Here is a 23,252-nt window from a genome sequence, read left to right as displayed (position 1 = left end):
TGGTTACCAAGGTGGGGAACATGGAGCTTGCATTACCAAGGTGGGAACATATCATAAACTCACTTTTACAAAGCTTCCAACTACCCTTGTTTGGGAAAATTCACCATAGCCATGGTGTCTTAATAAATAATCTTGGTAGAAATCGCCTATCTTGTAACAAAAGTAATCACAATTAAGGCAATTTAAAGTTTATTTTGGAATTAATGGTGTCGTTATATATCTTGGCAAGAATTGTACATCTTGTAACAAAAGTAATCACAATCGTCTATATACCTAACTTGCATTCATATGACTTTACAAGGAAGAGAAAAGTATGGAAGAAACGTTAGATTGAGATGCACGTGAAACTCGGACTTATTTTAAATTAAGTACCAGATGGAGAGCAATAATTGGATATCAAAAATTTTAAAAGTTTTTAGAAAAGCGATTACTGGTGACGTGGCAAGGGCGATTTTAAAGGCGATTAGGGTTTTTTTCTGTGACGGCTAAGGATGTCGTCGTTGGGGTTTCCTATGATGGATACTGGCGCTGATCTCGCGTCGGAGGGTAGATCTGGGGCTTGATGGTAGTGCACGGGGGCCAAGTGAGATTCTGATTCCGCAAGTGGGATCTACGCACGACTCTGTTTTCGATGTGTTGGTGAATGAGGGTGATGCACCGGCAAAGAAGTCTTTTCTCACGGTAGCTAAAAAACATATGTTTACAAAACAGAAGTTTGTGGTGGAACGGGTAGTGGGCAGGAGAGGGTTATCGTCCCTAAAGAGGTGTTAATGGGGTCGAAGCTTCTATAGGAAGATTTCTTGATCGGGAAATTTCTTAATGATAAAGCTCCTCATGTTGGAAAAGTTCATATGATTCTTAATAAGATCTGGAGGTTAGGGGATAAGTCCACAATGATTGATGTTATTGTCATCATTGACACAACACTCAAGTTTCGTGTTAACAACGAAACAATGCGGCGTAGGGTTTTGAATCGGGGTATGTGGAATATCATGGGAATTCCGATGATTGTTAGTAAATGGTCTCCGTTTGCAGAGGAAGTGCAGCCGGCTATGACGTCCGTTCAGCTATGGGTCAAGTTAAAGGATGTTCTCCCATCAATGTTCACAGAAAAGGGACTAGAGTTCTTAGCAAGTGGAGTGGGGAAGCCAGTTCGTCTCCATCCAAAAACAGAAGCCTGTGAACGTTTTGACAAAGCTCAAATTCTAGTTGAAGTTGATCTCACTAAGGTTTTACCACAAGAGTCGTAATTAAAGGTGAAAAGGAAGGAGATTTGGATGCGGTTATTCACTATTTTTACCCTTGGCTTCCACCAAGGTGCATTGGTTGTAATAAGTGGGGCCACTTAAGAGACTCTTGTCTGATGGAGAGTACCTCAAAGGATTCGGCTCATGAGGAGCAAGAATTACCGATCACTCTAATGACTGATGGGAAGGCTTTAGAGGGAGCACGGACTGCAGAAACAAGGGAAGGTTCACCTACGGTGGCTACTGTCTCTCCTGACGCGGGTTTGGCAGCGATTTCACCGGGGGATGCAGATGGTTGGAGCACCCCTCAAAAGAAGAGCCGCAGCCCCAGTAAGGGAACTAACTCTACACTGGCTGATGGTTCTAAACTATCGAATTCTTACTCTGTTCTGAGTGAAAATGAGGATATGGGGGAGGGAGATGTGGAGGTAACGGATGTGGCAGAGACGCATCCTGTAGAGCATACGAAGGTGGGTGCTTCTCGAGAAAGTTTACTGGTAAAGCACTCAATTTCACTAGCTGACAAACCGACGACAGATCCACCGATGCGCCCATATCTTCCCCGAGATTCTAAAACAGCTCACAAAATGGTCACTATTTCTTCTACTCGTGGAGCGGGTATGAAGAACTCTAAACGTCGTTAATCATGTCAGGTTTCTTTTGGAATGTCCGCGGCTTAAACAGATAAAAAGACATTCCGTTATAAAGAAATGGGTGGAGGAGAATAAGACGAAATTTGGGTGCTTGATAGAAACTCGAGTACGAGAGATGAAAATTCCATTGGTGGTATCTAAAGTATTTAATGATTGGTCGGTTATTACAAATTATGAGTATAATCGCCGGGGTCGAATTTGGCTAGTATGGGGACATGATGTCCTTCTCACTCTTTTTTACAAGAGTGCACAGAAGATAACTTGTTCAATCCAGCTGCCTGATCAGGGAGAGGATTTATTTTGTTCTTTTATTTATGGTTATAACACGACAACAGAGAGAAGGGAGTTGTGGTCGGAGCTTCGTGATCATGCAGATAGCCCGATCATTAATGGTAAGCCGTGGATGATAATGGGGGATTTTAACGAAACTCTGGACTTGTCGGAGCATTCACACCTGGACGGTCAGCCTGTGGCCACGGCAGGTATGAGGGATTTTCAAAGTATCGTGAACTATTGTTCGCTCTCCGATTTAGCAGCTCATGGCCCATTGTTTACTTGGAGTAATAAAAGGGTGACTGATCTTATCTCTAAGAAACTGGATCGAGTTATGGTGAATGCTCGTTGGTGGCATTATTTTCCGACATCATACAATGTTTTTGAGGCAGGTGGTTGCTCATATCATCTGCGGTGTCGGATAGATCTCACGGCACGTGGGGGTAATCCATGTTCTCGTCGGAAGCCTTTTAAGTTTGTTAATGCTATTACGAGTTTACCGGATTTTAAACCATTTGTCAGTAACGCTTGGCAAACAACTGAGCCGCTGCATATGTCCACGTCTACGCTATATCGGTTCACTAAGAAGTTGAAAGCTTTGAAGGCGGGATTGCGGAAGTTGGCTAAGAACAGATTGGGTGACTTTGTCAGGAAAGCAAAGGAGGCTTATGAGGATTTATGTCAGAAACAGGAGCAGACACTATTGTTCCCGACGTCGCATGCGATGGATGCAGAAAATATGGCTTATGAACGGTGGGAGCGTGTGGCTAGTTTGGAATAGAAATACCTTAAGCAGAGATCAAAGCTGCACTGGTTGTAGTTTGGGGATAAAAACAACAAAACTTTCCATAGGGCTGTGCTTCAACGTGCGACAAAAAATTCTATTAGAGAGATCCAGAGACCAGATGGCTCTGTCAGTAAGGATCCGGATGAGATAAAACTTGAAGCAGAGAGATTTTTTAGAGAGTTCCTGCAGTTGGTTCCTGGTGACTATGAGGAGGTTTAAGTTGATGTCTTGCAGGGTTTGATGTTGTATCGCTGCTCCGAACGCGACAAAACTCTTTTGACTCGACCTGTTTTAGCAGAAGAGATTCAGAAGGTTTTGTTTGCAATGCCAAATAATAAATCGCCTGGTCCATATGGGGATACGTCAGAGTTTTATAAAGCAGCTTGGAACTCTGTGGGTCACGAGTTTGTTTTGGCGGTTCAGTCGTTCTTTGTCAAAGGCTTTCTACCCAAGGGAGTCAATTCAACAATATTTGAATTGTCCATGTATTTTCGGATGATCTGCTTGTATTTTCGGATGGTAGTATTCGTTCCATAGAGGGGATAGTCCATGTATTTTTGAATTTTGCACGGCGCTCTGGTCTGCGTATCAGTATGGAAAAAACAACTGTTTACCTTGCGGGGGTCTCTCCCGAAGTTCACCAAGAAATTACAGATCGATTCTCCTTTGTCGTGGGTACTCTGCCGGTTCGATACTTAGGACTTCCTCTAGTCACTAAGCGTCTCTCTACAACTGATTACCTTCATCTCATTGAGCAAGTCAAACGACGGATTGGATCTTGGTCCACACGTTTCCTCTCGTATGTTGGTCGCCTTAATTTAATTAGTTCTGTTCTTTGGAGCATTTGTAATTTCTGGTTAGCTGCATACCGCCTTCCCTGGGAATGTATTCGAACTGTGGAGAAGATTTGTTCAACGTATCTTTGGTCTGGAGCAGAGCTTAACACAAATAAAGCCAAGGTTGCTTGGGTGGACGTCTGTAAGCCAAAAACTGAAGGGGGTTTAGGTCTGCGATCTTTGCAAGAAGCCAATGATGTGAGTTGTTTGAAGCTAATTTGGCGTATCATCTCTTGCGAGGATTCGCTGTGGGTTATATGGGTACAACAAACTCTTCTCAAGCATTCCTCTCTCTGGTCAGTTGAGGAAACACAGCTGGGCTCCTGGATGTGGAAAAAGATATTGAAGTTTCGGGATGTTGCAAAACCTTTTACTAAGACTACCGTCAATGATGGCCAGAGGACTTCTTTCTGGTTCGATAACTGGTCTCATTTGGGTCGTCTTATGCCTCTAGTTGGACCACGGGGAATCATTGATATGGGTATCAGTTTACACGCTACAGTTGCTGAGGCTTGGACCCATCGTCGGCGACGCCATCGAACAACCCAACTCACTGCAGTAGAGGACATGTTGAATACACACTGGTTTAACCGCAATACAGAGGTAGATAAAGTTCTATGGAAAGGGAAGAATGATGAGTACAAAGCTGTTTTTCTACTAGGGATACCTGGAATAATCTCCGTCAAGCCTCAAGTGTGGTCGGTTGGAGTAGGGGGGTATGGTTCACCCATGCCACTCCAAAATTTTCTTTCGGTGTTTGGCTAGCAGTGCAAAATAGGCTGTCCACAGGGGACCGGATGATGCTCTGGAACAACGGAGCGGATGCCACCTGTGTTTTCTGTCACAATGCTCTCGAAGCGAGAGACCATCTCTTTTTCTCCTGTGAGTTTACAGCTGGGCTTTGGAACAACCTTGCGTCTCGCATTTACACCACTAGACACTCCACTGATTGGNTGTCAGTAACGCTTGGCAAACAACTGAGCCGCTGCATATGTCCACGTCTACGCTATATCGGTTCACTAAGAAGTTGAAAGCTTTGAAGGCGGGATTGCGGAAGTTGGCTAAGAACAGATTGGGTGACTTTGTCAGGAAAGCAAAGGAGGCTTATGAGGATTTATGTCAGAAACAGGAGCAGACACTATTGTTCCCGACGTCGCATGCGATGGATGCAGAAAATATGGCTTATGAACGGTGGGAGCGTGTGGCTAGTTTGGAATAGAAATACCTTAAGCAGAGATCAAAGCTGCACTGGTTGTAGTTTGGGGATAAAAACAACAAAACTTTCCATAGGGCTGTGCTTCAACGTGCGACAAAAAATTCTATTAGAGAGATCCAGAGACCAGATGGCTCTGTCAGTAAGGATCCGGATGAGATAAAACTTGAAGCAGAGAGATTTTTTAGAGAGTTCCTGCAGTTGGTTCCTGGTGACTATGAGGAGGTTTAAGTTGATGTCTTGCAGGGTTTGATGTTGTATCGCTGCTCCGAACGCGACAAAACTCTTTTGACTCGACCTGTTTTAGCAGAAGAGATTCAGAAGGTTTTGTTTGCAATGCCAAATAATAAATCGCCTGGTCCATATGGGGATACGTCAGAGTTTTATAAAGCAGCTTGGAACTCTGTGGGTCACGAGTTTGTTTTGGCGGTTCAGTCGTTCTTTGTCAAAGGCTTTCTACCCAAGGGAGTCAATTCAACAATATTTGAATTGTCCATGTATTTTCGGATGATCTGCTTGTATTTTCGGATGGTAGTATTCGTTCCATAGAGGGGATAGTCCATGTATTTTTGAATTTTGCACGGCGCTCTGGTCTGCGTATCAGTATGGAAAAAACAACTGTTTACCTTGCGGGGGTCTCTCCCGAAGTTCACCAAGAAATTACAGATCGATTCTCCTTTGTCGTGGGTACTCTGCCGGTTCGATACTTAGGACTTCCTCTAGTCACTAAGCGTCTCTCTACAACTGATTACCTTCATCTCATTGAGCAAGTCAAACGACGGATTGGATCTTGGTCCACACGTTTCCTCTCGTATGTTGGTCGCCTTAATTTAATTAGTTCTGTTCTTTGGAGCATTTGTAATTTCTGGTTAGCTGCATACCGCCTTCCCTGGGAATGTATTCGAACTGTGGAGAAGATTTGTTCAACGTATCTTTGGTCTGGAGCAGAGCTTAACACAAATAAAGCCAAGGTTGCTTGGGTGGACGTCTGTAAGCCAAAAACTGAAGGGGGTTTAGGTCTGCGATCTTTGCAAGAAGCCAATGATGTGAGTTGTTTGAAGCTAATTTGGCGTATCATCTCTTGCGAGGATTCGCTGTGGGTTATATGGGTACAACAAACTCTTCTCAAGCATTCCTCTCTCTGGTCAGTTGAGGAAACACAGCTGGGCTCCTGGATGTGGAAAAAGATATTGAAGTTTCGGGATGTTGCAAAACCTTTTACTAAGACTACCGTCAATGATGGCCAGAGGACTTCTTTCTGGTTCGATAACTGGTCTCATTTGGGTCGTCTTATGCCTCTAGTTGGACCACGGGGAATCATTGATATGGGTATCAGTTTACACGCTACAGTTGCTGAGGCTTGGACCCATCGTCGGCGACGCCATCGAACAACCCAACTCACTGCAGTAGAGGACATGTTGAATACACACTGGTTTAACCGCAATACAGAGGTAGATAAAGTTCTATGGAAAGGGAAGAATGATGAGTACAAAGCTGTTTTTCTACTAGGGATACCTGGAATAATCTCCATCAAGCCTCAAGTGTGGTCGGTTGGAGTAGGGGGGTATGGTTCACCCATGCCACTCCAAAATTTTCTTTCTGTGTTTGGCTAGCAGTGCAAAATAGGCTGTCCACAGGGGACCGGATGATGCTCTGGAACAACGGAGCGGATGCCACCTGTGTTTTCTGTCACAATGCTCTCGAAGCGAGAGACCATCTCTTTTTCTCCTGTGAGTTTACAGCTGGGCTTTGGAACAACCTTGCGTCTCGCATTTACACCACTAGACACTCCACTGATTGGCAAATGGTCGTCAATACGGCTTCTTCTTCTTGGCCTCATCGGACAATTGGGTTTCTTGCGCGTTACGTTTTGCAGATCTCTGTATATTCGCTTTGGCGGGAACGGAATGACCTTCGACATGAAGCTCCCCCCATCGCACAAGCTCAGCTCATTCAACGGATTGATCGACAAATTCGAAACCAACTGCTTGCAATTCAGCTTGGAGGTGATGTACGGTTTCAAGATGGATTGGACATTTGGCTAGCATCGCGTTTTTGATTCCTCTGCCTTAATCCTTAATCAGCTTTCCCTGTGGAAAACAAAAAAAAACTTTTAAGTTCCATATCGCACACGGTATAATAACTTTTTTATTTTTTGAATCTAATTTAACATATTTTCAAAAAAAAAATAATTAGATATCGAAAGTGCTTCAGAAGAAAGGAAACTCGAGTTTCAATTTAGTACTAGAGATTGCAATACCTGATTATTTTAATTTCCATAGATTACGACATTTTAAAAGCAATTTATTCGACGGCATAAGCCGATATCGATACTTTACACGATAGTAGCTCGTATATGTATCTGAACGATTCTGCTCAAAGTGATCCGTTTATTAGGCATAGAATCCCGCGTAGGAGTCCTGAGAGGGGAGACGACGACGGGCCGAAAACGTGTTAGGTTCCCAAAACTCACGCATCTTCTCTCCGGTTGGGTAGACGATGAGCTCACGTATATTCATAGGTTGGATCACGTTAAGGTTGGCTGAGTAGAGAAGATGGGCGATTTCTTCCTGCGCTTTCTCTGAGTTGTGACGTCCGTCGAAGAAGAGGTAAGCTCGCTGATAGTCACACAGCTTTGAGTGGACGTTTCCTTTTCCGCGACCGTATGCATTATGTGTCCCAACACCGCAACAAGATGAGTTTGATACGTAGAATCCTATACATATATGTATTCAGGTATTAATTTTTTGTATCAAACAAAAAAGAGAAACTTTGGTCGAGTGAATGATCTTACGGTAGTTGAGATTTCTCTGAGTTCTACGAAAAATAGCGTCGTAGAAATCGAAGACAGCGAACTGAAAACCGTCGGGGGAATTAGCAAAGTCGTTTAGCATCGGACCGATCTTTTCGTTATGTTGTTTGGCCAAATCGTTGAGTAGCTCGTAACAGTCGTTGCCGGTCTTGTAGTCTTGCCTCACGATCGGTAAGCAGCCCAATGGTGCTAGCAATTGAACCACAAATTTCCTCGCCCCCAAATTGGTCAACGACTGTTTATTGGTATATAATCAATCAATTAAACACACAATAGACAAAACAAACGATGTTTTATTGGTTTGTCGACCACTTACTCTAATGTCAGTCTTTAATTGGCTAGTGACGGAAGTGACAAAAGCTTGCTGCTTAGTAGCGTCTGCATCGGGATGTTTCTGGATGTAGTTCAAATAATCTTCCGTGCCAATGTATATCATAAACAATGACTTTTTGATGTAATCAGTGGTCCAATTTGCTTTCATAATTTCGAATGTAGTCACTTGTTGACTCATTGTCATTACACAGATATATTATAAAACAATTTAACTCTTTTTTATTGATTTTACTGATATATGTAAAAAAGCTAAAATCTATAAATTTAGTCTTCAACGTTTATAGCAGAAGTAGACTTACAGATTCCACCGGACTCCCAAGAATAGAAGCATCGGTGACAGCAAAACTAACTCCACGTGTAACATTAGCGTCCGGTTTAAGCGCCGGTGGGACTCCGTTCGGAATAGACATGAAATCAGCTATAATCATATATACCATATATTATATTATCTTGTTTAATAACCGATATATTTATACAGTATACAAGTAATATACCGATCAATTAGTGAATGCGTGAACCAACAGAAAATTATTCGAAATCTGAGAGTAATAAGAGCGTACCGATAAAGTCAGGGACGATGTGGCCATCGGAAAACTTGCCGTTAGGGTCGTCACGGGATTTGCCGTAAGGCCATTTGGTTTGGGCAGGATTTTTGTCCTTGCTGAGAAACACTTTGTTTCCGACGTCGTAGTAGGAGTCTCCGAACGTGAACAACGCTACGTTGGGAACACCCTCGCCGGCGTAGACGATGATGGGATTGTCGAAGATGGTTAATATCAGTAACACTCCCAGAATACTCACCAAATTACAATTGTCTGCCATCTCAATAATTATTAGTTAAGTGAGGAAGTGAACTTCACACAGTTCACTTGGTCATATTTATATTGCATAGGTTGGTAAATTTTTGTTGAGTAAAATGTTACGGTTTAAAAAAAACAAAAAAAAAGTACACAACTACAAGGTAAAAAACACAATCTAAATTGCACCTTAGATATGAGGCCCCCATAGCATGTATGTTAGGTCCGAAATTTTGATTATATATAAACTTTCTGTGGCCATGTTATTGCTTCTAAATTTCTATCTGTTTGAAAATGAAAAAAATTCTAACTCATGTCATTTGTTATCTAATTAATTTACTTGTAAACAAAAAAAAAACAACAATTATATGATTAACATATCTACTTAAAGTTTTTCTGTTTCAAATTTAAGTTACTTTCAAATGACACTGAACATACTATTCAGTATTCATGTTTCTTTAGTTTCTTCGCTACTATTCCCATCCGTAACACTTTTTTTCGAGATTTACTGAACACAAAATTATCTAAAGTTTTTACGTGTAGATCACTAAAATGTCCAACTTCACAAATAATAGACAATTTTGATGATACTAAACCTTTTCGTATGGATTAAAACAGTCCCTTAAATTAATTGTGTGTTGACCAACTAATTCTTATATGAACATAAGATAAGGAATCACAAATGTACTTATTATAAAGATAGTAATATTCACCTAGTCATATAGTTAAAACATAACAGTTTACATTAAGAAAAAAAAATCGAGTTAGCGTAAAACAAACTGCTTTTCAAAAATAAATACGAAGGAACTCCATAACAGAACATAACTCTAATTAAAGTACACTTTAATTTGCTGGTGTCTTTTAAAGCAAATTATGTTGCTCGGGATATTGCCAATAGTTTTCATCGCCATGGTCATTTCGTTTGCGATCATATTTTACACTAGGTGGACTGCTATCTTACAAAGCTTGGCGTCACTCAAAGATTTGCTGAACAAGCGAGAATTAAGTTGAGGCTTTTTGTTTCTTTATACTCTGTTTTACCTACGTGGCTCTGTTTCATCTTTTGTTGTGTTTTTGAATATTTCTCAAAAAAATAACACTTGCATACAATATATCATTTACTAAAATATTAACAACCAATTCTTGTAAAGAAAGCGTGCAAATATATAAAACACCAAAAATGTGTAATTTCTATATAAATATACATATACAGTGTTTTTAATATGTAGTTTTTTTACTGAATACAAAAATGTGGTGTGAATCTTCGTCTTGATTAATAGTGAGAAGAATCTTGTAAAGATATATTTCAATCTTGCATTTGAACAATGTATCATATCAAGTTATAAGTTTTTTTTGTTTACAAAAAGAAAAAAAGAGAGTTATAAGTTTTGGTATACTGAAATTTTTGGAAAATCCAAAATTACTTATATATATACATATATAGTTGTGTGTTTTCTGATCAATTATTGAATTGTGTACGTAGTAGTATCCTCTTTTTTTTTTTTGAACGAAAAAAACTTTTCATTAAAGCTTAGGAGTTCTTATACAAGAGGAGAACCTTCTTTGCTAGAAGATCGGTTTGGCGATTCTGTAATGGGGAAATGAAATTAAACGAGCAATAAGTAAAATTTGAAGATAGAGCAAGGACATTGTGGAGAGTCCCATGAAGTTCCAGTTGGAGTTTCTGATTAAGGGCTTGGACCAGCATGAGCGAGTCGGAAGCGAAAGAAATTCTTGTGATGTTCGATTTAATTGCAACTCTTATCGCAGTAAAAGTTGCCAGTGATTCGGCCATCAGGGGGGGATCCAACATGATTCGTCGAGGTAAAGCCTTCTGCATGTACCTGGTCGAAGCGATCTTTAATCACCCACCCCAATCCGGATGCGTTTTCACTCCAAGATGCATTTGTGAAACATACAAGGTTTTGCCTGGGGGATGAGGGTTGAAACCTAGTTGTTAAGGGTGGATCGGGTCGAATACCGGATAATTGGGCATGTTGCCAATCCTTAGCTCTTGTCAGAGCTAAAAGCAGTGTTTCCTCCACAGAGATCTGTTTTTTACTGAAGATTAGCTGATTACGGGTGGTCCAGATCGACCAGAGCAGCCAAGGGGAGATTGGACCAGATCCGATACCTGTTGGGGGTAAACAAGTGAGTTTATTAGCTTTCGTAATGCCCTCCTTAGTCGAATTAATGCTATCCAGATGGAGTGGTTTATCAATAGGAAGCATAGCCCAGATTCGTTTAGCGAAAGCACAGTGAAAAAAGAGGTGGAGTGTTGTCTCGTCCTCATCACAATGGGGGCATTTTGCTGAGTCACTGATAGATCGATGGAGGAGGTTAGCTCCCACCGGTAGGGCATTTTGCGCAGCTTTCCAAAGGAGGAGTTTGGTTTTTGGTGAGATCTTTACAGCCCATATATTATTTTGCCAGTTGAAGGAGTTCCCGTTACTGCTAGTTGTCTGAAGCTCTATACTTGGCTGGTCATCCGATTTGGTGGACTCGAAGTAACCTGATTTGGTGGAATATGAACCATCTTTTGTGGGTAGCCAAGCCCAGACATCCTCAGCCCCTCTGAAGCTTGGTCTTAATAGCAGGATCTCTTCTTCATAGTTGGGTAGAATATTCCTGATGAGTTCAATATTCTAAGTCTTGGAGTTTGGCAGGAGGAGATCTGCAACTTTGAGGTTCTGTGAAGCTTCTGTTGGAGGTCCCATAGGGGAAAGGGGAGTGGAAACAGAGAGCCACAAGGTTCTCCATACTGGGATAGAGGCACCCGAGCCTACTAGCATTCCCAGGTTTGCTTTTAGTAGGTCATCCATACAAATACTTTGCCATCCATGCGAGGAAGAGGAGGGGGCTCTACATTCCAGAAGAGTAGTGTTCTTACAGTATTTGCCACTGAGAACCTTTGCAAATAGAGTGTGGGGTTTTGTGATTAACCTCCAACTTAGTTTTGCAAGTATGGCCTTGTTAAAGTGTTTGATATCTCTTATCCCCAAGCATCCAGCTTGTGTTGGTTTTGTCATCTTCCTCCAAGCAATCCATGACATTTTCCTCTTCTCTGTCTTTGTATCCCACCAAAATCTTGTGAGGGCTGATTGTATGCGTTTACATAATGATCCAGGGAGGTGAAAACAGGACATGGTGTATGTCGGCATCGTTGACAAAACTGACTTGAGCATGGTAAGCTTCCCAACAGTGGAGTGAAACCTCGAGGACCAGCTAAGAGCTCTTTTCTGCGATCCACAATAGATGCACATAGTAGTATCCAATTAGTGTAATGAGACTACCAAAAATAATGGTCCTACGAAGGTGACAAAAAGCCAGTACGTCCAGTATGTATGATTAGTCCGTGGCAAAAAAAAAACACATGGCTAAAACATTGGTGGTTTAGGAAACTTCAATCTAGTTTTTCATTTTTTCTACAGAATAAAGGCTCCAAATGGTTGCCTAATATTGAAAAATTGGGTTGAACAAAATTGGGTTGAATAGTATTCAACTCATTCGCCTCCAAAATAGTGGTTGAACAGGTTGAACATTTTTGCTGTAGGATTAGTTAAATGCAAATAGTGAAAATTGGTTAAATAATTTTTTTCAACCTGTTCAATCTCTTCAACCATACAAACATTTGCACCCAAAGTAAATTCTATATTAGAGTTAGGTTTGTTTTTCCAATCCTATGGGGTGGCAACTACCGTTCTTATTAATTTTTTACCCTACAAGTCTAGGTTGAAATTGGAATTCTAGATTTTAGCTATTTTATTTTATTTTCTCTTATACTAACCAAAATTTTTGGATGCCAGCATAAAATTAGATTAATTTATAATGTAGATAAGCTGAAATTAGTGACATCTAAAATAACATGAATTTTATTTTCATTAAAAAGATATAATTTGTTAAAAGTTGATCCCAAACTCTAGAAAATGTATGAATCTAGGATCCAGATTTTCAATTTATATACCAATTTTTGTTGAAGGTGCTTATATCAATAAATTTTAGCTGGAAAGTGCTTAATTTTAATATAATTATGTTACATGATTTTAATTTCATATCATATCGTCATTCTAGAACGATAAGGCACTATCAAAACTGTATCAAACAAATAGTGACATAAACTTTTTTCTACTTCATTTTATACAAACTTTAGAAAATATAATTTAGCAGAATTTTTTTAGATCAACTAATTTTTCCAATAATTTGTTGTTAAAGCTATACATGAGGTAACACTTTAGTTGAAAGTGCTGACTTTAGTACATCCTAGTTGGAAATATATTGTTTTGTCTCAATATAATTTATACACATGATTCTTATCATCATTCTAGAATTTATAAGGGGCTATGAGACTATCAAAGACCATATCAAGAAATACGTGGGACAAAAATTTATGTTCCAACGTATAGCGTCGTTCGTTATTTATTTTTCTAAAAGTTCATCTTAATCCATCTTAATACAATTTCTTCGTTAACTTTTTTCCTTCTTTTTTGGTTTTGTTTTGAAATTCTGAAATTCCTTCAACACCATATATCTCAAACCCCTTTGAATTAGGATTTTTTCGTGTCAACAACATTATACTTCATATCCCTTATCCATTCCTTCTGATAGCTCCATATCTCATATCCCTAAAGACCAAGACGTCAGTTCTCACCACCACTATCTTCTATAATAGAGGCTAGAGAGGACTTGTACTGTTCTCAATATACATATTGTAATCCATTCTTTACCAAGTAAAATAAGGATTAAAAAAAAGAGTAAAATAAGGGACCAAAACTGTTTCATTCAAAAGTGAAAAAGATGACCAAAACAAAAAAAAATATTGATAGTTGATAAAAAAAAAAGGAAAAAAAAAACTCTTAACACGGTTAAAAATGACAAAATTGATCACTAAGTACCAAACCACATATAAGAGCAGGAGCAATGATAGTTTTCATTATAATATTTTATAAAAATAATAATAAAATATTAAATATTAGTATTTAATTAGGAAAATCTAAAAAAAAAAGTGGGGAAGATTTTTCATAGTCTCTCATTTGAAAGATTCTATCTACTTTTTTGTGAGATTCACATCATTAAACAATAATAATTATTATTTTATTATTTCTTTTTTAGATAAGAGACTACGGGGAAAGACTCCACTCCCATTGTACATGTTCTAAGAGCATTTGTAGTGGGAAAAACCTTTCATAATCTCTCAAATATATTATTTTAATAAGTTTTGTATAATTTTATGGTTTACTTAAAATTTAAACTAGAAATAAAACTTAGAACCAATTATGTATAGACATGTGTAAAACAAGTCTCTCACAAAGTTCTCAAAGTGGGTGAGAGATTCACGGAGAGACTCCTATTTCACATGCCCTAGCTAAGAAGCTGTTGGTTTAGATTCTTGAAACAATATGGAGGAGATTTCGCTTTATTTCATTGCCTCTTGGCAAGCAACAAATTATTTCAATCCAAGGAGATTATATGAATTTTTGATGGTTTACAGTTACGAATGTACCAACTCTAGTCATTCAGCAATTTAGTTATTGCAGGTCCAATTGTGCATTTAATTTCCACCAAAGAACCCCAAACGGTCCCTTTAGTTTAATGTCACTCTGATCAAAATAAGACATTGTCGCCTACGTAGTCATACGTACTTTTACGATGATTTTTCCTTTTTGTTGTTGTTGAAAACTTATTCGATGATTGTTGTGGTAATGATGAGACGAAAGATGAATTGATTGAATACATTGAATATGCCTCCAAGAGTTATTGTGGTAATCGATTAATTCAATATATGGTCCTTGTGAATTGATGTAAATGCAGGCACGGTGTTATAAGTTACTATAGTTTACGTAGTACACTGACACTCTCTTGACAAAGCAGTAACAGGCTTACCATCTACTTCCTATGGACCATATCTTGTGTGCTACCAACTTAACAACCATGATTAATGATTTTAAAAAGAGAGACTCAAGCAATATGGTATATACCAATTGTATTCAAAACCAAAAATCTTTCATATGGGTGTTTCAACAAAAAAAACAAAATACCGTAACTTTTTTTCTTTTCGTTATCATTATATAATGTTACATGTAAGTATTGATAAAGTTTGGTCTTAACTATTAAATAGTAAATACATAAATTTATTATTATTTTTTTTTGTAGGGAGAAATTTTATTATATTTGTTTGACTAATTTTTAAACACATAAAACAAAAACTAAGAGTTAACAAAAAAAAAACGTTATTTAAAAAATATGGATACAACTAAATATTAAGATACACACCAGATTACTATTCAAGGTTTTCAAAAAAAAAATCTATAATTAACCAATAGCCATAAATCTAGTAACATTAGCCACAAAGGACTATATATGAAACCTATTTTTATTACCGACACAGTGGTGACTTTTATATATCTAAAATACCTAGGTTAAACTATGTCATGTCTTGTGGATATTGGACGGTCATTTTATCGAGAGGTTAATAACCACAGAACTTGCAAAATTCCTTCTTAAACCCTTCCGAGAAAAGTTTTGGAAGGTGAAAACAATATAAAGAGGATAGGAAGTAGCTAGAAGCTAAGCCTAGAACCATAAGTATTATAATTCTTTGCGAAGTCATTCACGAAACTATATGTTTTAAAACCAATCGTGAAACTGGCACCTTACTGCAAGACTAAAATATATATAATTAAATTAGATTTGTTCGTTAAAACAAAATAAAAAATCATATGTAACAAAATAATTAACCAAATACCAAGAATGTAACTAGCATTCGACGGGAAAAAACAGAATTGTCCTTTTGAGGATGGACGTTAATTAGCAGTGCTACCGCCCCATGTATTAAAAGACATATAACTGTAAGATAAAGAAACACAAAAAAAAAATTTGTAAGCTAAAAAGACACAAAAAAACAAAAGTTTGTAAGTTAAAAAGGTACAAAAAAAAATTGTAAACTAGAAAAGGCACAAAAAAACAAAAAATTGTAAACTAGAAAAGGCACAAAAAAAAAAATTATGAACCAAAAAGACTCAAAAGAAAATATGTAATATGTTGAAGCCGGCAGTGGCCGTATCATTCCAGACTAGCTCGGCAACTTACTCACACATATATGTTTATATCGATCGCTTGAATATAAATATGAATAATATTGTGTTTTGGCTGCAGCTGGATTCATGGGTATCCCAAGAATCTCACCGATCATTGGCAGCTCTGCGGATTTCACTCACGGAGCTAGCTTCGCTATCGCCGGTGCCACTGTTCTTGCCTCCTTGGTTCTCCTCTCGAGACGGTATATATCCCTAAAGACTAAGACTTCTCAGTTCTCAGTAACACTATTTTCTATAATAGACGCTAGGACTTATACTGTTCTCAATATACATATTGTAATCTATTCTTTACCAAGTAAAATAAGGAACCAAAACTGTTTAAAAGAAGATTGATGTTGAAAAAAAAAAATCTTAACACGGTTAAAAATGAAAAAACTGATTACTAAGTAACAAACCACATACTATAAAAGAAGCTGTTGGTTTAGATTCTTGAAACAATATGGAGTACTGCTGCTTTATTTCTTTGCCTCTTGGCAAGCAACAAATTATTTCAAACCAAGGAGAATTACAGAAATTTTTGATGGTTTACATTTACGAATGTACCAACTTTAGTCGTTCAGTAAATTAGTTATTGAAGGTCCCATTGTGCATTAATTTCCACCAAGAAACCCAAACAGTCCATTTAGTTTAATGTCACTCACTTCTACGATGATTTTTTTTTGTTGTTGTTGAAAACTTATACGATGATTGTGGTAATGATGAGACGAAATATGAATTGGTTGAATACATTGAATATGCTCGAGAGAGTCGAAAAAATAGGTGATATCAATCAATATGTTATAACTATGTTACATTGAAACTCGTTTAAAGTTCCGTTTCCCGTTTCTGAAACGTTTCAAAAACTGAAATTCGTGGAAACACGGAAACAAGCCACATAAACACGATTTTTAAAAATTTTTGTTTGGAAACACGAGGAAAACATTTTTTTAGCTTAGAAACTTAATAAATAAAATAATTTAAAAATATATATTCATAATACATATAAATATACAATATATTAATGTTTTAGTTCAACTATTTAAACTTTATGTTTTGAATTTATGTTATTACAAATATTTTTTTTGATATAGGTTTTATGTTTGGTGTTTTATTATGTATATACATATATATCCAGATATATATACATACGTTTCCAAAACGTTTTCATTTCGTAATTTTAGAAAATTATCGTTTTCCGTTTCTGAAACGTTACGCTTCCACATATCCGTTTCTGTTTCCATTTCCATGCAACCTAGGTTATACCAAATGTTATTCAAAAAACCGAACTCTTTCATATACGGGTGTTTCAAACTTTCAACAAAAAAAAAATAGCAAAATGCCGTAACTTTCTTCTCTTTTCATTATTGCAAATTTTACATGTATGTATTGATAAATTTTTGGTTTTAATTATTAAATCGCAAATACAATAATTTGTTGGTTAGGTACTTATTAGTTTAAGATGTTTCATATACGGTATGTTCTTTTCCTTAAGTTCAATCCTAATTTATTCCCTTTGACAAAAAGCAAAAAAAAAATGTTCCATCCTTTGCTCCACAATATGGATTTAATTTGGAGCCTTGTTGGTTTTGTACTGAATAAATCCCCTAACTCTAAGCCACAAAGAGCATAGGCAAGGCATTGCATGTAACCCAAGGATTATTAGTCGAGCTATAGTTTTCTAGTTTTCTTTACAATACGTTTGGTCAGGGAAGGGACTCAGGGAGAGGTCTGGTGGTGGTCCTGGAGGGAGAAGCAGCTAACCTTAAATACTCGTTATAGTCTGGGGCCTGTTGCTACATAATTTAGTTGATCTTCATAAGTAACGGGGAGTGTTGCTTTCAATTTTATTTGGAGCATATTATAACCAGACATATCACAACTAATATGGTACGCTTTTTAATGAACTTTACCAGATTTTAACAACCAAAATCAATGGAATGGCGACAAAACATTAATGGTCCCTGCAGTGCCGGTCCAACATTAACGAGGGTCCTACGCAAAATTTGAAAAATGCGTCTTTTTCACCTATGACAAAAGTTATAGATTTTCTATAAAAAGCCACCATTTAATATTTTAAGGCCTTTTATATATTCTACAAATGAAAAAAGGCTTTTTATATGTAAATAAAAAAAAAATTTATACATGTCTTTAAAAAAAAAGCCTTTTGTTTAACAGATTTTTAAATAAAAGAGGATTTTAAAATATTGGGCCCAAATCTTTGACTTCACTTGCTTCTCCTGTGAGCCCGGACCTGGATCCCTCCGAGTTTGTGCAAAAAGCCAGTGGTCTCGTGTGATTGTTTGGTCGCCGGCTAAAAAACACGTGTCTAAAAAAACAGGTGAAAAATATTGTCATTCATTAGATGCATGGTGGATGAGTGGATCATTACCATTTTACCATATACTAGTGGTTAAACATTTAGCATTTTACATTTACTACTGGTGAAGTTTTATTTTTCTATTTTTGATTTCTTCCTATTAACAAAACTTCTATTAAACATTTACCAAACATTTCACAATTTTCAAAAATTTTGTTTGTAAAAATTCGAAGGATTAGGACGTCGATTTTCCAAACTTAAGTGTTGTCGAATCCATGGATCTCTAACACACATGCAAAACCAGCTCGACATATATGCTTGAACCCATATAGACCTCATATATTTGTTAGTAACATTAGCCACAAGGCTTATTTTTATTACTGTCACAGTGGTGATTTTTATATATCTAAGATAAGCCACCAAACTTGCAAAAAATCCTTCTTAAACCCCTTCAAGAAGAGGTTTGGAAGGTGAAAAGTGAAAACAATATAAAGAGGATTGGAAGTAGCTAGAACCGTAAGTATTATTTGCGAAGTCATTCACGAAACAATATCTATATGTTTTAAAACCGATCGTGAAAGTAGCCCCTTACTGCAAGAATAATATAATTAAATTATATTTGTTTGTTAAAACTTAAAAAAAAAAATCAAAAATCGTTTGTAACTAAATAAATAAATCAAATATCACTAATGTAACTAGCTACCGACGGGAAAAGACAGAATTGTCATTTTACTAATTTGCATGTACTACTATACTCTCTTTTAGAGAATTCTAGCCCTCATCACTCCTAACTCCTAATTAAGGTCCATCCTCTCCAAAGCAGTTCCACTCTTGGCTCTCGAATGGCGGATCCTAATTCGGGTCTCTTCTCTCTCTCTTGTCTACTAGTCACTACGCTAGCTCTTCTCCACTACCCCACCTCCTCCGTGGCTCAGACGCTCTTCGTCTTTGGCGACGGCTACTACGACGCCGGCAACAAGCAGTTCCTCTCCGGGAACCGTGTCGACGCCAATTCTCCCCCGTACGGAATATCCGTAGGAGAAGCTACTGGACGGTGGTCCGATGGCCGTATCGTTCCAGACTATCTCGGTAACTTACTCACACACATATATGTTTATATCGATCGCTTGAATATAAATATGAATAATGTTGTGTTCTGGCTGCAGCTGGATTCATGGGTATCCCAAGAATCCCACCGATCCTTCGCAGCTCTGGGGATTTCACTCACGGAGCTAGCTTCGCTATCGCCGGTGCCACTGTCCTTGGTTCTGCTCTCGAGACGGTAGGCTTAAGTTTTTGTTTTGTTGTTTTGTTTTTTCTTTTGAAAAGGAAAAAATCTAACGTTGAGTAGATCAAGTTTTCTTGAAATCCTAATTTCTCTGTTAGATTTCGTCTTTAGGTTATCTAGATTTATGTTCGGAAATATTCTGTTCAAATAGTATTCACAATTTGAGTTTGACAATAATATATATTTGGAGATATATTTTGGTTTAGTATGAATGTATGATTAGTTTACGTAACCTTAATTTTATCAAAAAAAAAAAGTAAAAAAAAAATATTAATATTTTACGTATGCATTATTATTATGAATGAAGAATGATATACAGATGACTCTGTCTCAACAAGTCAAGAAATTCTCGCAAAACAAGAACAAATGGACTGATAAAGCGCTGTCAGAAGCTATCTACTTAACCTACATTGGCTCTGATGATTACTTGAACTATGCCAAGAATAACCCAAATCCCTCTCATGATCAAAAGCAAGCCTTTGTGGATCAAGTCATCACTTCCATAGAGGCAGCAATAAAGGTAAATAATGCTTAGCAGCTACATGATAAACTAGATATGATGCTTTCGTATATTGGTTACATCTTTCTCTCTCTGTCTCTCTCAGGCTGTTCACGAGGCGGGAGGGAGGAAGTTCGCCTTCCAAAACTTACCACCGTTAGGCTGCTTGCCCATGGTTAAACAAGAGACAGGAAACAATAAAGACTGTGTGAAGCTGCCTTCAGAAATGGCAGCATTGCATAACAACAACTTATCGAAGCTCATAGAGAAACTGGCACTAGATCTTGAGAGTTTCCAGTTCTCGTTCTACGATTTCTTCAGCTCAATCCAGAACAGAGTTTTAGAGCCCCACACTTACAGTAAGTCCTTAATTATGATCAAATACAACCATCATTTCCTACGTTTTCAAACCCAGGTGGTCCATTAATTTTTTTTCATTTTGTGCAGTATTCGGGACAGGAACAGCTGCTTGTTGCGGGACAGGGCCACTAAAGGGGACAGGCTGTGCAGCCAACAACGTGTGTGTCAATCCAAATGGGTACGTCTTCTTCGACGGTAAGTATTTGACACAAAAAGCGAACTTTCAGGTAGCCGATCTGATGTGGAATGCAAACCCTCAAGTCATTGAACCCAACAATCTCCGTGAGCTTCTCGTCTTTCCTCTCGACATACCATTCATCTACAATGTCAAAAGCCTTGACCAAGTTGGTAAAGATGGCTCCTTTGTGATAAAATGAGATCGTGTGTAATTGAAATAATCAAAGGCCAAGGTTGTATATCTTGGCACTTCTTAAGATAATATACTGTTAATGTCGGGTTGGTGGGCAATGTAACGAAAATAATAAAATTTGACGATGATGTCGTGCTGTCAAAATATTGAAGATGGTGACGTTGTGGAACTTCTAGTTAAATGCTCCATAAACACAGAAGGAAGACATTCATCTTAAAATAGGCCTTTCGGTAGTTAGGCCTGTGGCCGTGGGCTCCTATCAAATGGATTAAAAACCCACGATTTGGTTATTTAGTTACCAATGGTATTATTTTACTTAGGTTAGATTATATGAAAGTATGAGATAAATTAGTTACAAAAGTATGTATTTGAAAATGGCCATTTTGTTATTCTTTTTTTCACTGAAATTATAAAACAACGTCGATTTTTTCTTAAATCAAATCAAGCCAGAGTAATCAATTAAATCTAGTGCTGTATGGAAATAAGTTTGCTACTAGATTTAATTGATTACTCTGGCTTGATTTGATTTAACAAAAAATCGACGTTGTTTTAGAATTTCAAATTTCTAAAATAATACCATTGATAATTAAAGGATATCCTTTGATATTTAATTGATTACTATGGGTTTTGCGGCTGATGTCTATGGGTTTTGCGGCCCATAGTAAAAGAAAGAAATTTAATTTAAAGAATATGTAAAGAGAGAGAGAGACAGGGAGAGAGTAAAGGACTAAAGGTCATCAGTTAGTTGAAAAAGAGGTAAGTATATANTGGGTACGTCTTCTTCGACGGTAAGTATTTGACACAAAAAGCGAACTTTCAGGTAGCCGATCTGATGTGGAATGCAAACCCTCAAGTCATTGAACCGAACAATCTCCGTGAGCTTCTCGTCTTTCCTCTCGACATACCATTCATCTACAATGTCAAAAGCCTTGACCAAGTTGGTAAAGATGGCTCCTTTGTGATAAAATGAGATCGTGTGTAATTGAAATAATCAAAGGCCAAGGTTGTATATCTTGGCACTTCTTAAGATAATATACTGTTAATGTCGGGTTGGTGGGCAATGTAACGAAAATAATAAAATTTGACGATGATGTCGTGCTGTCAAAATATTGAAGATGGTGACGTTGTGGAACTTCTAGTTAAATGCTCCATAAACACAGAAGGAAGACATTCATCTTAAAATAGGCCTTTCGGTAGTTAGGCCTGTGGCCGTGGGCTCCTATCAAATGGATTAAAAACCCACGATTTGGTTATTTAGTTACCAATGGTATTATTTTACTTAGGTTAGATTATATGAAAGTATGAGATAAATTAGTTACAAAAGTATGTATTTGAAAATGGCCATTTTGTTATTCTTTTTTTCACTGAAATTATAAAACAACGTCGATTTTTTCTTAAATCAAATCAAGCCAGAGTAATCAATTAAATCTAGTGCTGTATGGAAATAAGTTTGCTACTAGATTTAATTGATTACTCTGGCTTGATTTGATTTAACAAAAAATCGACGTTGTTTTAGAATTTCAAATTTCTAAAATAATACCATTGATAATTAAAGGATATCCTTTGATATTTAATTGATTACTATGGGTTTTGCGGCTGATGTCTATGGGTTTTGCGGCCCATAGTAAAAGAAAGAAATTTAATTTAAAGAATATGTAAAGAGAGAGAGAGACAGGGAGAGAGTAAAGGACTAAAGGTCATCAGTTAGTTGAAAAAGAGGTAAGTATATAAATTAAATTAAGAACAAGAAAAGAAAGTGGTTGCCAAAAGAAGACACCTGTTCTCTCAATCATTGGACGTTTCACTAATTTCCACATTTTCGGCTCTAATTAATCTTTCTCTCCCCCCATTTCCGTTTTATCTTCTTCTTTAACCTAACTTCTTTTTTTTCTGTACGTAAAAATGTACTCTGATCTCATTTCGTTTTTTTTTTTTACTTTTTATGTTTTAACTTTAAAACTTCAGTCTCAAATTCACAATCAAAAGCACGCAAATAAACCTACCTCAAGTTTATTAAGAATAGCAGTAGAAGGTAAGTATGGTACTACTAACATGTTTATTTCTAAAAGAAGAAAAATATAATAATGTCCTTAGAAAGGCCCCCGCCTAGCTGAAAAAATGTTTAAGTGGGTTACGTTTCATTTGATGGATTTGTGTTTGCGTGAGTTGATGAGTTCCATTCCATTTATAAAAAATGTAATTTAGCTAATAAACAAATTACGTACGAAAACAGCCGCCACGGTGGTCCAGACATATTCCACGTGATGCTCGTTGTGATAGAACGAAACGCCCACGTTATGACACGTCATCTTGCCAGCTGTTTCCAGTTCCTCGGTTTCAGGGTCTTTCCCATGTTGTTCTTTGTACAGGTCACACTAGTTCCCCTCCCCCCCC

At 37.5% G+C, this 23,252-nt stretch overlaps 2 protein-coding genes across 4 annotated transcripts; one reads left to right on the top strand and one right to left on the bottom strand.

Annotated features, from left to right (window-relative positions):
• LOC104779096 (GDSL esterase/lipase ESM1-like) lies at positions 6,619 to 8,990 on the bottom strand. Of its 2 annotated transcripts, none has more exons than XM_019239833.1 (6): positions 8,715 to 8,990; positions 8,454 to 8,572; positions 8,138 to 8,215; positions 7,804 to 8,056; positions 7,270 to 7,725; positions 6,619 to 7,099 (listed from the first exon to the last, which is right to left on the bottom strand). In XM_019239833.1, the coding sequence occupies exons 1-5, from the start codon at positions 8,974 to 8,976 to the stop codon at positions 7,403 to 7,405; spliced, it is 1,035 nt and encodes a 344-aa protein (XP_019095378.1). In that variant the 5' UTR covers positions 8,977 to 8,990; the 3' UTR covers positions 6,619 to 7,099; positions 7,270 to 7,402. The 2 variants fall into 2 exon arrangements, with proteins under 2 accessions (XP_019095378.1, XP_019095396.1); XM_019239851.1 differs by having other exon boundaries at positions 8,138 to 8,339; positions 8,455 to 8,572.
• On the top strand, positions 19,051 to 21,996 carry LOC104779072 (inactive GDSL esterase/lipase-like protein 25). 2 transcript variants are annotated; one of them, XM_010503467.2, is made up of 6 exons: positions 19,051 to 19,430; positions 19,508 to 19,623; positions 19,937 to 20,149; positions 20,235 to 20,487; positions 20,576 to 20,666; positions 21,630 to 21,996. In XM_010503467.2, the coding sequence occupies exons 1-6, from the start codon at positions 19,184 to 19,186 to the stop codon at positions 21,826 to 21,828; spliced, it is 1,119 nt and encodes a 372-aa protein (XP_010501769.1). In that variant the 5' UTR covers positions 19,051 to 19,183; the 3' UTR covers positions 21,829 to 21,996. The 2 variants fall into 2 exon arrangements, with proteins under 2 accessions (XP_010501769.1, XP_010501774.1); XM_010503472.2 differs by lacking the exon at positions 21,630 to 21,996 and having other exon boundaries at positions 19,949 to 20,149; positions 20,576 to 21,002.

This window comes from Camelina sativa, chromosome 1, assembly GCF_000633955.1.
Source record: "Camelina sativa cultivar DH55 chromosome 1, Cs, whole genome shotgun sequence".
NCBI classification, from domain to species: domain Eukaryota; kingdom Viridiplantae; phylum Streptophyta; class Magnoliopsida; order Brassicales; family Brassicaceae; genus Camelina; species Camelina sativa.
This window is presented reverse-complemented; position numbering and strand designations above follow the sequence as displayed.

Bases quoted from the DNA above. Each gene is read 5' to 3' on its own strand.
- LOC104779072 (XM_010503467.2), top strand. From the start codon at position 19,184: ATGGCGGATCCTAATTCGGGTCTCTTCTCTCTCTCTTGTCTACTAGTC. The intron at 19,624-19,936 runs GTAGGCTTAAGT...TTATGAATGAAG, and splicing joins TTGGTTCTGCTCTCGAGACG to AATGATATACAGATGACTCT. The intron at 20,150-20,234 runs GTAAATAATGCT...TGTCTCTCTCAG, and splicing joins CCATAGAGGCAGCAATAAAG to GCTGTTCACGAGGCGGGAGG.
- LOC104779096 (XM_019239851.1), bottom strand. From the start codon at position 8,976: ATGGCAGACAATTGTAATTTGGTGAGTATTCTGGGAGTGTTACTGATA. The intron at 8,340-8,454 runs TGTAAGTCTACT...ATATATCTGTGT, and splicing joins CTTGGGAGTCCGGTGGAATC to AATGACAATGAGTCAACAAG. The intron at 8,057-8,137 runs GTAAGTGGTCGA...ACCAATAAACAG, and splicing joins AATTAAAGACTGACATTAGA to TCGTTGACCAATTTGGGGGC.